The sequence below is a fragment of the Akebia trifoliata genome, chromosome 1 (assembly GCF_017979445.1).
Source record: "Akebia trifoliata isolate Shusen 1 chromosome 1, ASM1797944v1, whole genome shotgun sequence".
In the NCBI taxonomy this organism is placed as follows: Eukaryota; Viridiplantae; Streptophyta; class Magnoliopsida; order Ranunculales; family Lardizabalaceae; genus Akebia; species Akebia trifoliata.
In genome coordinates, this window is record NC_141375.1 from 23,844,376 (window position 1) to 23,860,313 (window position 15,938).

General features: G+C 36.2%; 2 protein-coding genes across 3 annotated transcripts; both read right to left on the bottom strand.

Moving 5' to 3' along the window:
* Positions 1 to 5,257: 5,257 nt before the first annotated feature.
* On the bottom strand, positions 5,258 to 8,577 carry LOC147411088 (Ubiquitin carboxyl-terminal hydrolase family protein). Its single transcript, XM_086444500.1, has one exon. The coding sequence runs from the start codon at positions 8,510 to 8,512 to the stop codon at positions 7,310 to 7,312; it is 1,203 nt and encodes a 400-aa protein (XP_086300626.1). The 5' UTR covers positions 8,513 to 8,577; the 3' UTR covers positions 5,258 to 7,309.
* A 1,531-nt stretch (positions 8,578 to 10,108) lies between these two features.
* Positions 10,109 to 15,838, bottom strand: MEE12 (maternal effect embryo arrest 12). Of its 2 annotated transcripts, none has more exons than XM_086444506.1 (4): positions 15,116 to 15,838; positions 12,121 to 12,957; positions 11,815 to 11,948; positions 10,109 to 10,955 (listed from the first exon to the last, which is right to left on the bottom strand). In XM_086444506.1, the coding sequence occupies exons 1-4, from the start codon at positions 15,714 to 15,716 to the stop codon at positions 10,326 to 10,328; spliced, it is 2,202 nt and encodes a 733-aa protein (XP_086300632.1). In that variant the 5' UTR covers positions 15,717 to 15,838; the 3' UTR covers positions 10,109 to 10,325. The 2 variants fall into 2 exon arrangements, with proteins under 2 accessions (XP_086300632.1, XP_086300633.1); XM_086444507.1 differs by having other exon boundaries at positions 10,111 to 10,955; positions 15,106 to 15,304.
* Positions 15,839 to 15,938: the final 100 nt, after the last annotated feature.

Sequence of the window (15,938 nt, forward strand, 5' to 3'; positions counted from 1 at the left end):
TCAAATTTGAACTAGTAACTAATCCCAATATGGAAGTATTAAAAACACTCATATAAGCAAAAAATCTATTTAAAAAAAAGGTTAGGAATGAACGTTATGACAGTTTTCAGAAGCTAAGAGCTTGTAACTCTAAAAATAATTAAATAAAAAATACCGCTTTAAATGGGAAAAAAATAGCCACGATTCACTATTTTAGATTGATTAATAATTCAAAAAAAGATATCAAAATATACTCGAAGTGGAATGTGCATAGAACCATAGATTTTTTTGTTCCTTGTGTATCTTGAGAGAAAAAAAATATATAGTTCTGTGCACATGCCACGTCAGTTGAGAGTCAGTTTATCATGACTCTTTATATTAGTAAGCAATGAAATCATTATTTGATCACGATTAGTTCATATATAATATAATTGTTTATGTAGAAATAAGAAATATTTACAACAACAAAAAAAAAAGTAAAAAAAATTGACAAATATCTTGAATCTTCAAAAATACTAATAATAATATTAATCATCATTTGCCATTCAACGTTATAAATCACCGAGTTGCGTGATCAACTTGGCCATTTAAAATAGAAAGCTAATTAAGGTAAGTAAGATGGTCTTGTAAGAGAAGGTTTTATTTAAAATCTTTTCTCAAGGTGAGGAGGTGTGCATGATGGAGCATTTAAAAAGAAAAAAAAAAAAAAAAAACTAACTAAATACTAAGTTATAGTCGAAAATGCATTAAGTAACTTTCTTAGGGTCTAAATGAATGATAAAGTACATAATTAAGACATTATCATCAATTCCTTTCTTGTTTTACTCTTTCTTCTTTTCTACATTTGTCACCTTGTTATTGGACAACCAAAACAGAGGATGGGAAGAAAAAAAAAAATTTGTTTCGCAGAGCTTTGTAAGTAAAATATTGACTTGAATTTGCACTACCTTATGCCCTAATCTTTGGTCCAGCTGAGCCATTCAAGGATTAGTCTAAGCCATAATTTCCCCCCTAAATCATCTGATCAAGAAGGCCCTTTTTTTGTAAATTCTTAATTTGAAGAAAAAGATTTTAAAAACCAGAAAATATACATTTGACTGGTCAAGCATATCTAATTTGAGCCAAAATATGTGGGTATTTTGTAAAGTCAACATTGAGATGGCTGATCTAAAGTCATCAGATCGAACGGACCACAAGTCAGGATTGGTGACTCATAAAAAGACACTGCCCCTAAATATCCAAAGGTCGATATTTATATGTATCTGGATAATATATATGTGAATCACGTCTATACTTATATCTATACTTATATCGTAAAGATAAATCTCGATCATTGGATTTTATGGGCAAATTTTATTTATTCTAACATCTAATAACCGCGTGAGACAATACAATGCCGATAAAATCTTTTGAACCAACATATTAAGAATAATGATGAATGCACGCGGTTGGGTGTGAGGGTACAGAACCGCACTTTTTTTTGTATCCCGATGAAATCAATTTATGGTTTTGTACCCTTGTCAAGTCAGCTGCATACCCAACTACGTACCAAAACCATGTGCATTCATCACGACTCTTAGATCCAATGTCTTTGGGTTTTGTTCCATTTATTTCTATTTGTACCCACTGTTTACTAACTGTGCACTCACTTAAATGAAAATTTAAAAAGAAATGGTGAAATAATGAATTTGACCTTTAGAAATTTTTACTCTACACCCACGCCAAAAATTTACTGAATGCAGCACTCCTTCATTCTCACTTGAATCAGCTGAAAGAGAAGCCTTAAGATTTTTACCGATTTGAGAACTTGAAGTATTCTACGAGAGGAAACGCTAACATTTTCTTGATCGCTCCCATCTATTTTTCTTGGTCATCTTGCCATATTCATCTCCTTTAACATTTGTAAGAAATTGAATCAATGGAGGTTAGTTTTTTAAGTTATTTTCAAGTTTATCTTAAATTTTCATGAAATTTACCTTGTATTTTTGTATTTAATCACCACCAAAGATTTTTTTTTTATAAAAAAAACTACTAAAACTTTTAGAGAAACAAATTTGGATTGAAGACATCAATTTTTTTTTTTTTTTTTGACAGATTTAATTAAAAAATGATTCAGTATTTACATATCAAACAAAATTGTATAGACACAAATTTCACATACCAATGATTTCGACTCAATTGAAATTTGAGACATTCTGTTAAAAACAAATAGGATAGAACTGAAGAGACTGATTTACTTACATTGGAGATGGACAGAATGAGAGATGAATCCAAGAGCTCAGCTTGTACCTTCAGTAGTTTTTAGGTGGGTGCACATAATAATAATAGGGATTTTTCCCGAAATGTGTACAACTTAGGTCCAAATTCCGGTTTCAGCACATTATTCATTTTAATTTCTAAAACATGTTTTTCCATGTGATTTCATCACTTTTATAATCAACGAATTCATTGATAAATTACCAGCAAGATCATTGATAAGGCAAAATCGCTAGTATTTTATCAACGAATTCGTAAATTATAAAAGTGACGACTTCATTGTAAAAAACTTGTTTTGGAATTAAAATGGACAGTGTACCAAAACCAAAATTTCTTCATATTCAGTGCAGAGATTCACCCATAATAATAATAATAGAGAGCTACTATTGCCACACCAACTTTTGTTAATGCCACGTCGTTTCCTAGGTAAATCACCTAAGAATTGCACACAGTTGGTGTGGCAATAGCTACTCTCTAATAGAACATGTTAGATTAAGTTGATGCACAGAGAAAGCCTTATTTTTGGGTGGGGTGTATAAAGTGGGTGCACTGAAAATTCCAGAGCTTTACTACCCAAATCCACTGTAATAACTAAAAATAAACATTAGAAGCTCATAAGAAAAAAATATAGTAACGGATACATTCAAGATTAACCCAAAGGTAATATTTTACTCTTTTCTTTATATCTACTTACAATCCATCCCAACATGCCTTGATAGAAGTACCCGAAAAAAAAAAAAAAAAAATTTACATCCCCTCCCAACTGTTGTTTAAGAGAACTAGAGTCCCTTCAACGAGCTCTCTATTTTGAAATTTTTTGGAGAGTAGAGTTTATAATCGGTAAAAGAAGAGATGGAGATGTAGAATCTTTATCTTATAGTTGAATTTTGGATAAAATTAAAATATTTATGAAGAGCCATTTAGATAATATGGTTGAAGTGCATATCTCTTGAATATCTAAAATGACTATTCATAATGAAATGCCTAGTCACTGTTACTAGTATTTATGGATATCTCTGTTGGAGTTGCTCTAAAACTGAAAGGTACAAACTTTATAGTAGAAGATACCAGAACCCAATGGTCAAACAAAGATCTCACGCCCATATTTGGTTTCACGTGTAAACATCATCGTTTCTTAATCCGCTCCCATCTCCTATCCCCTCGTCCAAACCTACAAATTCCAGAGGTCTTGTTGGTCAGATACACTATTCATATGAGTGGATTTAGTCCAAAAAAAAAATGGCATAGCTTCTGCATGATCTATAAAGATTTAATCTCGAAGGACCTTTTCGCTCTCTTCAAGGTCCATGAGGTAACATAGGAAAACTACCCTCAATTTCTAATGTCCCTGAGAAGAAGAATTTGTGTTACTCTGCTTTGTCAGAACCAACCACTCCATTCAAGGTAGGAACAATGGAACATGCTTCAAATTCACATCTTGCCACTCGTGAGTTCTCCACCAATTCCCGTGGGTTTGAGAGTTACAAAGAGGGCAATCACCAACCCCAAGGGGTTGGCCTAGTGGCAAGCCGAGCCTTGATAAGCTCCTTAAGAAAAGTAGGTCAAGTGTTCAAAACGCCACGAAGCAATGAATTCCCTAGGTACAGTCCAGGGTCTGTTTCACCCTCGACTCAACCAGTTGCACGTAGGACTTTCCGAGGGGGTGGTGCGTTTGACCGTGGGATTAGTCTCACCCGACGGGTGGGGATACCCACAATAAGCATACACACAAAAAAAAAAATGGCAATCACCAAAATGAGTATGGTTTTCATACCATAAAGAAAGAAAAATCCAAACATCTCCCATAACAGTAACCTATGAAATGCCACAATCACAGAGAATGCAACATCCATAATGAATTGTGAATTAGTCAGGACAGACACCATTGATGTAGATGATTGTGGATTGAGACATTTCACCCCACCAATTTCACTGAGAGAAAAGGATCAGTCACAAAGATCCATATGCTCGAATAAGGATGGTTAATTTTTTTTTCTTTAAATCCAAAAAAAAAGGGCAGTTTTATTAAATAGGGGAACCAATGTACTTGCAAGGGAAAAAGATGGAGGGAGGATCTCACCAAAAACGAAAAAAAAAAAAAACAAACAAACAAACAAGAAACCACAAAAGAAAAGGATAGTCACCGAAGAACTACGGCCTCCCACCAGACCACAAATCTTTAGACCGAGTTCCCCTGAAGATCCCTTCAAAGGAAGTCCGATAGTACAAAGGAGCTAGGATTTTTTATTAATTATTTTATAGGAAAAAAAAAGAGGAACTCGTTACTATAATAAAAGAAAATGCAAGCCAAGGGATCTGAATGGAGGTCTAGGTGAGCTACCATGCAATCTAAAACCTACACAAAGTGGCTTGATTTTTACAATGACCAACTCATGGGATCCGTCATATTTTCAAAATCTATGGAATTCCTTCCTTTCCAAATGGTCTAAGCAAAATGTATAGTGGAGGAGCTTCCACAGATTGTTACCCTTCAAGAGAGAAGATGTTAGTATGGCAACTAGCACACAAGGACAAAGAATAATGCTGAAGTGACCTCAGGCTGGAACCTCATATCGCACTTCTTGACGTGAAAGTGTATGGGAACTATAGATGCTTTCATCGAGATACAAGTAAAAAAGCATCTATGGTTCCTATCCTTTCATATCAAGAAGTGCGATATGAGGTTCCAGCTTGTCGTCACTCCAGCACAACTCAAGGACAAAATATCTTTCGTCCATCGCCCAGGTTATACCAAACAGAAGGAAAAAATTTCATTCCACTCAAATCTTGAAAACTAGTATTGATCACCATAACCAAAGACATTCAATAAATTAACACCAATGAGAAATTTTATGCCGAACTAAGAATGCTGATCCATTCTCATACTAGAATGGCATTAAAGACTAGATTCTGATTTATTTTATTTTTTTAATAAGAAAATGCATATACTTAATTAAAAAAAGTAATCAAGGTGACCACGAAATACAAAGAAAAAGAGAACCCAATGCTTATACAGGTACTATACTACAAACGCACTCCCATCTGCCCATAAAATCATCAAAGAAAATCCCCATAAATTCTTTACACACTTCACACCAAAAGAGCAAAAGGTCCATAAAGATACAATCATATCATCTAATAATAGCTCCTTCGCATCAAACACCCTCCGATTCCTCTCCCTCCAAATGCCCCAACAGATGCGAACTGAGTAACAGACCATAAGATCCTCTTAGCTACTCGGAAAGGTTCACCCAAGTAGCTCCAAAACTCAAAAAGGGCACTCACTGACATTAAATAGCAAGTTGAGACCCCTAATAGACCCAAGAAAAACAATCCCCCACACCTCTTGCAAAGCAACAGTGAACCAGAAAATGATGGTTTGTCGTCTCCCCATCTCCCTTGCACAAATAACAACAATTGAGCAAGCATAAGCCTCTACTAGTAAGATGGTCCATGGAAAGGATCTTCTCCAATGCAGTGGACCAAATGAAGAAGGAGATCTTAAACAGTACTTTTGGATCCCAAATAGCTGATGCCGGAAAACTCACCCCATCCACATGGCTAAGAGAACCATAAAGAGACTGAACCGAGAAGTCTGTCCTTTGTCCTCTCCCAATCATTAAAACCATAATCCCACACAATCTGATTGTTCGAGAGCACTAGAAAATTTGACATAGGCCGACCCATCTTAGTAGATAAACCAAAGAGCCGGAGAAATTGTTCTGATAAGGGCTCATGCCCCAACCATTTGTCCTCCCAAGAACCTCACAGTATCATTGCAACCCACTTTAAAACAAATCCTTGCACGAACAAGAGGAAGAGCCCTTGAGATCCCTTTCCACAAGCTAAACCGTGTGCTCCTCTAGGCGCCCCACTTTCCCACAAAAGCTCTCTCGAAATTTAAATTTCCCTCTCTCTGCAATTCAACATCAAGTTCTTTTCCAATCAAAAAAAATCATCCAAAAATTCAAATTATCAAATCTTCCTCTTCCGGCAACCCAGCCTCCTTACCCCTAATTTTCCCCATCTCTGTACCACCTGAAAACACGCCATGGAGTCTCATTCAGATCAATCAAACAACCTGGCAAGAAAATCATGTATATATTTCCCTTGGTCATTAGAGGAAAAAAAAATCAGAGGATGGTCCAATAGTAAGTCCCATATATCCAAATCAATCCCAATCCATTTCCTGAAATGGTCGATCTTCTCTTGCAACCCATACTGAAACATGCTTCACGATGCAAATATCCATATGATCCAATAAAGATGTTTGAACATTACCCACTGATATTTGTTAATCAGCTTTTGCCACTCCATTGTCATCCTTACTCCCTCTAGGATTTGTGAACACCTAATCAACAATCTCCTTGTTATCCCAATCCAACTTGAATAACATCCCAAAACCATCAGAACTTTTTCGCCTGAATTAAAAATAAATAAATAAATAATGCTGATCCCTTTCTTGTCCTATAATTCCATTTGAAAACTTGCTTCCAAAATTTCCACACTTAGTAAGTCAGAGTTTTCATCTCCTTACTCTTCTTGCAACACAGAATTCTCTCTCCTTAAATTGAACATAGTCTCTAAATCAAACGAAAACAGACCTTGACCTCTCAGATATTACGATCAAGAAGAGCCTTCTCCTCATGTAATAAACTGGAATTGGATCAAACACCCATCTCGTAAGCTTCTCTTAAGAATTCCCTCGTCGACAAATGTAAAATCTGAGGGTGATCCAAGAATAGTTCCTTTTTATTCAAATCGAATCCAAACCCATTTACCGAAATGGCTGATGCATCTTGCAACCAGACTCAAATATGTATCATGATGCAAATAGCCATATGATCAAAGAAGGGATGATTGAACATTATAAAACAAACAGACTTGTCAATCTTTCTTAATCAGCTTTAGACTCTCCTTCCTTGTCAACCTTACTCACTATAGGACCTGTAAACACCTGAAAAACAATCTCCTTGTCATCCCAATCCATCTCTAAAACCATTATTGTCGCCATGAACAAAACCATCAGACCCGTTTGGCTAATTAATATAATGTCGATCCCATTCTCATAATATTAATCTCCATCATCTTCCTGCAACCCATCATCCTCTTTCCCTATAATCTTCCCTGTCTCCGAATCACCCAAAAACAGACCTCGGCGTCCCAAAATAACAAGATCAAGAAGCTTCCTTCTCGCATAATAAACTGGATTTGGATCAATTAAGCACCCCCTATTATAGGCTTCTCGCAGGAAAACCATGTGTCTATTTCCCTTAGTTGACAAATAAAAAATCCCAGGATGATCCAAGAACAGGTCCCTTATATTCAAATCGATCCCAAACCATTTCCTAAAATGGCTAATTTTCTCGACCTCCACCATCTTCTCTACCGTCAAACTCAAGAACTCGTGAGCAATCCCGACTGCCCTTTTCTCCAATCCCTTCATACCAGCTTTCGATTTCCTTTTCTCTCCCATTACATCATACGGTCCCAAATACGGCAATTTCTGCCATTCCTTAACCCTAGCCCTAAAATCCTTGCTCAATTTCAGCCCAGACGGAAACCCATGTTGAAAAGCAAATCTAATTTCAGATTCATCAAACCTAGAATCTTCCCTACTACACTCTACTTTCCTCCAATTCTGGACAGCAGTCGAAAAACTGGAACCAGGGTTTCCAGGCACAAGCTTCAGAATATGGGTTTTGGGTTCGTGACCATCGCAAAGTGAGAAAATATTAGGGTTTTGAGAAATTACCGATTCCTCAAAATCATCTGGTAGGCCGAGTTCTCTCCAGACTTTGAAAATTGCCCTCAAAGGTAGAGATTTGGAGACCGACATTGAAAGAAGTCGAACCAATCGATCTACAACTACGGGCTTCGAAGCATCGGTCGCCTCCGCTTCTTGGCGCCAAATTTGAAATGCGGTGTCCGTTAATTTGCAGAAAGGTTGAAACTTGGATCGATTATAGAATAGGGCGAAAATTTGGGGGTATTTACGGAGAAACGATGAGGCGCCGCGATTGAGGTGGAGCCTTTGAGAAAGCTTGGAGAGAATTTCGAGGGATATTGTGGGGTCCTTAGGGTTTGAGAGGATGAGATCTTGAACTGAGACGACTTTGAGATAATTTTTATAGTTTTTCATGAGTTTCTCGAAGGTGGCGTCTCTGGCCCTCGATGCGACGTATTGAGCTGAGCTTGTTTTGGAGCGAATGGCTATGGAAAGATACTTTGGAAGTTTGAAAATGAGTTTTTCTCTGATTAGGGTTTGAGTCGCCATTAATGGAGGGAAGAAGAAAAGCTCTGTTTATTATTTTTTTTTTTTCTTTTTTGTGTTCGTGTAAGAGAAACAGAGAAGACGACGAAAGATGGTCGTGGTTTTAAAACTCGGTATTTTGTCTCGTCTCGTCCCTCAAGACACCGAGTTCACTCACCTGTTGTCTCGTAGAAGAAAAAAACCATTGAACTTGGTTTAAAATTATTTTTTATAGCTGCTATTGGCACTCCTACTTTTACTTGTTACACCCTAATATCATAAATTAATTACCACACCCCTAGTTAAAGGTTAAAATCCCCCCCCCCCCAATTCAAACGTTACAAAAGTTAGGTTAAATTTAAAAGGTGTTTTACCAAAACGTGCACTAAAAATTGAAAATTTATCAAAATGATATATTATACATTTTAATTCTGAAAATGGTAAATTACCATTTTCGGAATTGAAATATATTATTAAAACAATAAGTTCTAAAATGAACATGGTTTTAATACCAAAAATGTCCTTATAAAATAGTAAAGATATCTTTTGTCTAAACAAATAGAAATATAATTGTTTTAGTAGAGTGATGTTTTCTTTTAAGATTTAGTTGTGTGGGCAATTTTCAACATTGATAGAGATCTGAAAACTCACAAATTGGACTGCGATATTATTAAAAAATGAATGTAATGATGAATGTTAACGTCCCTACGAGGTCTTGATCTCAATCTATCAGATTGTTCTTGAACCACCCTAATGTAATTCATTGTCAGTCTAGTTGAACCTTTTAAGTCTCCTCATGAAAACATAAAGGAGTAGGCATCCTCATTCATTGAAGGAATAATAGAAAATGCAAACCACATTGTGTTATACACAATGGCGTAATTAATTCAAAAAAAAAAAAAATCTTTTTTTCAATATCGCAAGTTTTCCCACACTTTTTTGGGATGGAATTAGTCCATACGGTCAGACACCTTAACCCTACGGACATACAACAAGATAAGTCGGGAGATCACCAAGTTTCAGACACGACTAGAGAGAGCAAACCTGTTGTTAATTATACCACTGAACGGAAGTAAAATTGTTAATCTGGTTGATGATTTCTAGTCCTTTGATTTGAGCATTCTTTGTTGTCAACTAGAAGCATTCCTTGATACCAGTTACCCAGTTTGTTCTAGGAAATCTAATCAATTCCTTCCACTTTTGAGATGGATGACTTAGCATATATCCTTCCTATTTGTATTGGGGCGTAAAAAGGATGATTCAAATCATACATTAAATTGGAAAATCAATCCATGTCAAGGTTTCTAATGGTCCGCAATTATCATTATTTCAGTTTTTAAAAAAATTACATTGTTTGTTATATTAGAACAAATTGATTTTTATAATAACGATTGTATCAACAAATTAATTGTTCAATCTCATTCAATATTAAGTCTTGTATAAATAAGGAGGAAGTACAGACAAAATCTTACATTATTTGGGATTGATAGCAGGTTGTGGCCTGTGGGTTCATTTGAAGACTCACAGCCTTTTGTATTAGATTAATTAAAAGTAGCCTCTATATTGCAAGATTAATTATAATTATGATTTGATTCACAACTGTTTTAAAAAACAATGAACTCCCAAGTAATATTAAGGAAAAAATAATCATCAAATATTATATGTTTCACTTGTCAAAAATGGATCTCAAGTAGTGAGGAGAGATGAACGTTTAATCTTAACTTTTGCTCTGATCTCACCTTTGTGATGTGGTTTCAACATATGGATGTTACAGCATACAGCTTTCTTGAAAAATAATATAGCCTAATAAACAACATATGAAAAACAAAAGAATAAATCATAATTTTGTAGTTCTAAAATCAAGGGAATCATCCATATCCTGTGATGGATCCCCATGATCATCATTGGACTCGGGAGAAGGATTTTGGCACCAAACATGCAAGCTTTGATCGATTCGGTTTTCAATCCAGGCGAGTCTCTTCTCTAATTTTAGCATCCCTGCATGCATGTATCGGGCATCAACTTGGGCAACACGAGCACAAGCGCGAAGTAATATGTAGTAATCTGCATGAGCGACATAACTCCGACTTCCCCCATCGTTTTTCCTTACATAGTGAAGATAATCAAATCTCTTCAGGTTGACCCTTGGAGGGATGTAACAAAACATGTTTTCCTCCATGTTTGATTTCAATCGTCTTAGGGCTTTGTCTTTGAGAGAACCTGTCGAAATACCACCACCGGGTTCAAGAATTTGGTCTTCCTGTGGACTTGAACCACCACCGTCTCTATCCAGACTTCGCTTTACGCGATCATCCAGGCCTAGAGTTTCTTCATCTAAGGTAGCACTGCAACGAAATCCTTCACCTCGAGGTTTCTTGTGACCCATGGAGACACTAGGGACGCATTCTTCATCTCTTGGTCTCTTTAGGCTCGAGCCTCTACTGCAACTCGTTCCTGCTTCGGAATCCTGAAATTTGAAAAGGGAATTGGACTTCAGGCAAGAGTCATATCTAGTAGAAGCATCAAATGTGACTTACCATTGAAAATGCAAAGATGGACAAATATCAATACATGAAACAATAATAGATGCACCTTAACCATTAATCAACTTAAACCTGAATCATTTAATAAACCATTAACCTGAATCATTTCAAGTACCAACTTAACACCTTTGCATGGAAGATATGAGGATGAATGAAACACTAGAAAAGAAGAAATTACAAATCAAAACATTCAAGAAAATGTTGAAGTAGATCCAATGGGGGATTGAGATGGTTTGAGCATCATATTCAACAAAGGCTGATAACAAACAAAATTAACTGATTTACTGAGATGATTATCTACTATTTCCATTGTTTAAGCGGTAGATCCATAGAAAATATCCTAAAAGTGTTGCGTCCTTCTAACATAGGTTAGGAAGTGCTTTGGTCCAAAGTTTGACTATAACTAGGGCACATGAAAGGCCAAAAATAAAAACAAAACTATATGAAGACGCATGCCTTATGTATCTTCAGAGAGACTAGCGTGAAATTGGATTCATGTAGTCATCCCCAATTCCCAACTAATACAGATAAGGCATAGATGACAATGATGATAGAAGATAATCAATAGAGAAAAAATTGTCCATGGCACCTAAACAAAAGTAAAATAATTTATTAGGATAGCATCTTGAACGTGGATATTTTTCTATCCAACACCTTTTCTTAGTTTTTCTTCCCAAGCAAATTAATCATTAGCCAATGCAACATTGTGGGGTCCAACATTTAGAAATCTAGAGAGCAGTAAAAAACCTAATGACACATTATTGTTAATGGAGTATAAATTACCTCTTGTTTCTCATAAAATTTCCATAACTGATCTATTATCTTCTCTTCTTCATTATCCTCAAGCAATGTTGTTAGCCCCGAAAAAACAACATCATTACAGAACTTGAGATATGTCGGTAAGTCCTTCGAATATTCTGTCAGCAAAAGAGGAACATCATCAAATTTAAAACTTGCCCTTCCTGAGCATAAACTTCCTTTTTTTTTTTTGATAAGTTAAACTTCCTTAAAACATACGAATGACAAAGACAACCAACGTTTCTCAAAGACATTAACATAGGTCTTTGAAACTATATTTGAGGACATTACCTTGTGTGTCGCAGATCTTGTAATATGTGGTTTCAAGGTGGGCAAGCAGTTCTGCAGTTTCAAACTCTGAAGTCTGAATATGTGATGCTCCTTGAGTTGTTCTTGTACCCATCTCATGCAAATTACTGGAAGGAGAACACCTCTTCACATCATCAATTTTCTTCCCGGGCTTGCTCGGCGAAATAGATTTTTCCACTTGGTGACATGAAGAAGAAGAAACACCGGAGCTGGACAACATTGCCTCCCACTTACCAAAACCATTTATGTTATATAAAATCCTTATGGCTACCATTAATATTGACATCACACAAACACGTGTTGGAAGCCTATGTCGGTTTGCCGATAACCACAAATCCGGGGGCATTAACCATTCATAAATGCGGGATGCATGTGGAAGAATCTTTTCAACTGGGAGAGAGAGTTGTTCGAGATAGCGGCGAGCTATTGCGTAGAAGTTCACAGAAGGAAGGTGCAAGCCTATTTGTTGAGCAACAAAACCTGCTTGTGATTCTAATTCCTTTGATCCAAGAACTTGAAAAGGCCTAAACATGAAACTTGAACTCAACGGGCATGCACTTGAAGGCCGTCCAAAACATTTTTCGATGTCAACAAAAGAATTCAGATATGGAATCTGCCCCTCGAGTGACCATTTGACTATGTCTGTTGGTAGGATCGCCTCCCTTGCAATATGACAAGCCAAAAAAGTAACCGCTAGAGAAGAAGATATGGGTATTCTCTTTCTCAAATATCTAAACCATATCATTACTGCCCTTTCACCGTGTATATTATGAGGTTCGGACCTGAATTTAACCTTAGGCTGGCGTATTTTTGAATCTCCTGAAATCAATGATGAGAAGGTATTTAATAAGCAGAAAATATAATAAAAAATAGAATAAATGAGAAGCATTACAACACCTTACAAATTTCTCAAGCAGACATCAGCAACCATAAATAGAGAATGTTTAAAAAAAACGACTAAAAATTGGAAATGTGCTTAAAACACTCTTCTTCCTCAAAGCTTAAGCACTTCCAAGTTTGTCACTTTTCAATCAGCTTTCCCATGTGATCAAGATCCAATAATATTATAGGATATCTCATAATTACACACACAAAATAGCTTGCAAAAGAAAATTGTCATATGGAAAAAAAGCAAGTTCTAAAATTTTGGCTAAATAAGTATCTAATAAGACTCGGTTTTAGAAACAAGATGACCTAATAGTGTAATGTTATATTTTGTGTATCAAATCTCTCCTCCGCTGGGCTAAGTTCCAAATGAAAAGGAAAAGTTCGTTCTAAAAGGTTATCTCTGGCACAGTGGGCTTCAATGTGTATTGAACATGGAAAACAAATGATTCATTGATATGTTCCTTAAACATTTAGCAGAGATTCCATGCACTCCTACCATCATTTGATGCAGGACATGTATATGACACACAGTTTCATTCTATACTACCAAATTTAGAGCGAGTGTGACTATGCATGCATCCCTGGTTTTATCAGAATAAAGTACAACTACACACCTTAATAGAATTCTACCACCCTCTACTGTAAAAATGTTGGAGGTACCCCAACAAAGAGACTAACATCAACTCAATCTTTTCAGTGAAATGACGTAAATTAACCTTACAGATAATTAAAGTAACCCACACAAACTTAAGCCCAACAAAATATATCATGCTAATAGAAAACAATGTGCCAGCTCTTCTATATTGAAGACAAGCTTAGGTTCAACAAAATCTTCTTTTAATGGGTAAGCTGGACATGAACCCACAACCTCGAAATTGATGTGCAAGACGTCAAACCAACTGAACTATGGGTCTAAGCCCCAACATAATCTATCATGCTAACAGAAAACAATCTGAAGATAAGATCTTTGAATCCCAAAACATTATTGAATAAGAGGGTTTTTGACATGTCATCTCAGAAAAGCCCAAAACACTGATATCTCTGTGCACATGTTATAACATAACATTTTAAACCAATGAGTGTTGCGCATAGTGGCTAGGGACTCCCTCCAAAAAGGGAGAGGTCTTGAGTTCAAACCCCCTCGTCGGTCACCCATATGGATTTATCCAGGCTGACCTAGTATGTGTGGTTTGTGGGTATTGCATGTACCTGGGGGATTTGAGTGAGATATGATGCTCTAAGAGACCAATTACCTCGACCCTGCTAGTCAGGCTTACTGGTCTAAGACCCCCATCATCAAAATATATATATATATTAGCTATTTTGACTCAGATTTTATCAAACAAACCAAATAAGGCAAGAAACATTTGGAATTATTATTAGCTATATTGACTCAGATTGTATCAAAAAACAAAATAAGGGAAGAAACATGCAAAAATGATAGAGAGCATTTCAGAACACCATAAATCTACCCAACAACATCAGCTTTCTTTTATAAGAGATTTCCTTATTGAAAATCATCAAACAAAAATTTATCAGTGCCTTGTACCTCAGGGTGAACGTCAATACATGTTTGGCTGGGCAAAACCCTAAAGTATCATCTTATTGTTATATAGGTTACAATGTACAATTCACTAGTAAATAGAAACAATTTTAATGAGAAGGTTTTTTTTATTTTTAGCAAGTAAATTGACAATTAACGTGGAAGCATATACCAATCATGGTTTTAAAACTCGTTTTGTCGTCTCATCCATGAACGAGACCGAATTGTCTTGGACGAGTTTTCTGATACATTTGAGTCATCTCATTAAACAATGAGAAAAATGAACCGGGGTTTTAAATCTCGTCCGATATGACTTGTCTATCCATCTCGTAGGTGGATGATACCAAGACGTATCGGATGAGTTGTCTCCGTCTCGGACGCGATTTAAAACCATGATACCAATAGAGACCTCCACATTCAACATCAAAAATAAATAAAATAAAATAATCAATTTCTATAAAACAATAGATGCATTATAATGGAAATTATAAAAGAACTAATAAAGATTAGAGGAGGAAAAGAGATCATGAAAGTACTGATAATTGCCTTGTCTCTGAACCTCTGAATCCTCAACAATCTGGTCCGCCCATCCTTCATCAAAAACCCTAGACACCGCGACGAATCTCAACCAAATCACACCAGCCAACCCACAAATTAATGGACTTACGCCGAATTTCTCTACCAGAGCCTTACACTGGAACTGAACCATAAATTGAATCCCTATAATATACCTAGCACGAATTTCCGAAGAAAAATCCTCCGAACTCAAAGACGAAACCCTCACAGCACCTCCACCAAAATCACACGGTACAGAAGGTTTTACATCATCTTCTTCTTGTTCTTTAGGGGTTTTGAGTTCACCAGTTAGGGTTTGGGTTTGTGTTAGGGTTCTCCAGAATTGTGAATCTTGTGTTTCGGACTGAGATATAAGATTTATGGGTTCGGTTTTGATCGCATGTACGGTGCGACGATGCCCTAATGAGTAGATAGCGCCCTGATTGTTACCTTTATCTACAAAATCTTCATCAGCAACGCCTGTTTCAGCCATGTCTTCTGCTTGAGATCCACATCTACAGCAATAATAGAATCCATCTATACAATCGAAACCCTGATTTTCACAAGCATGGCAAATCATATTCTCTGCCATTGCAAGATAAAATTGTTGAATCTCTGTTTCACGCTATTCAAAGAGGGATTTAGGTATAATTTTTGGTCTCTCAGATAAATCTCTATTTGAGAACAACTATTTGATTGATTTTGAGAGAGCAAGAAGAGAAGCCGCAGCAGGGTTTAACGTAGAGGTTTCTTTGAGAGTTGCTATTGGCACCCCAAATTTTACTTATTACTATTCAATTAAAATAAGGATTAC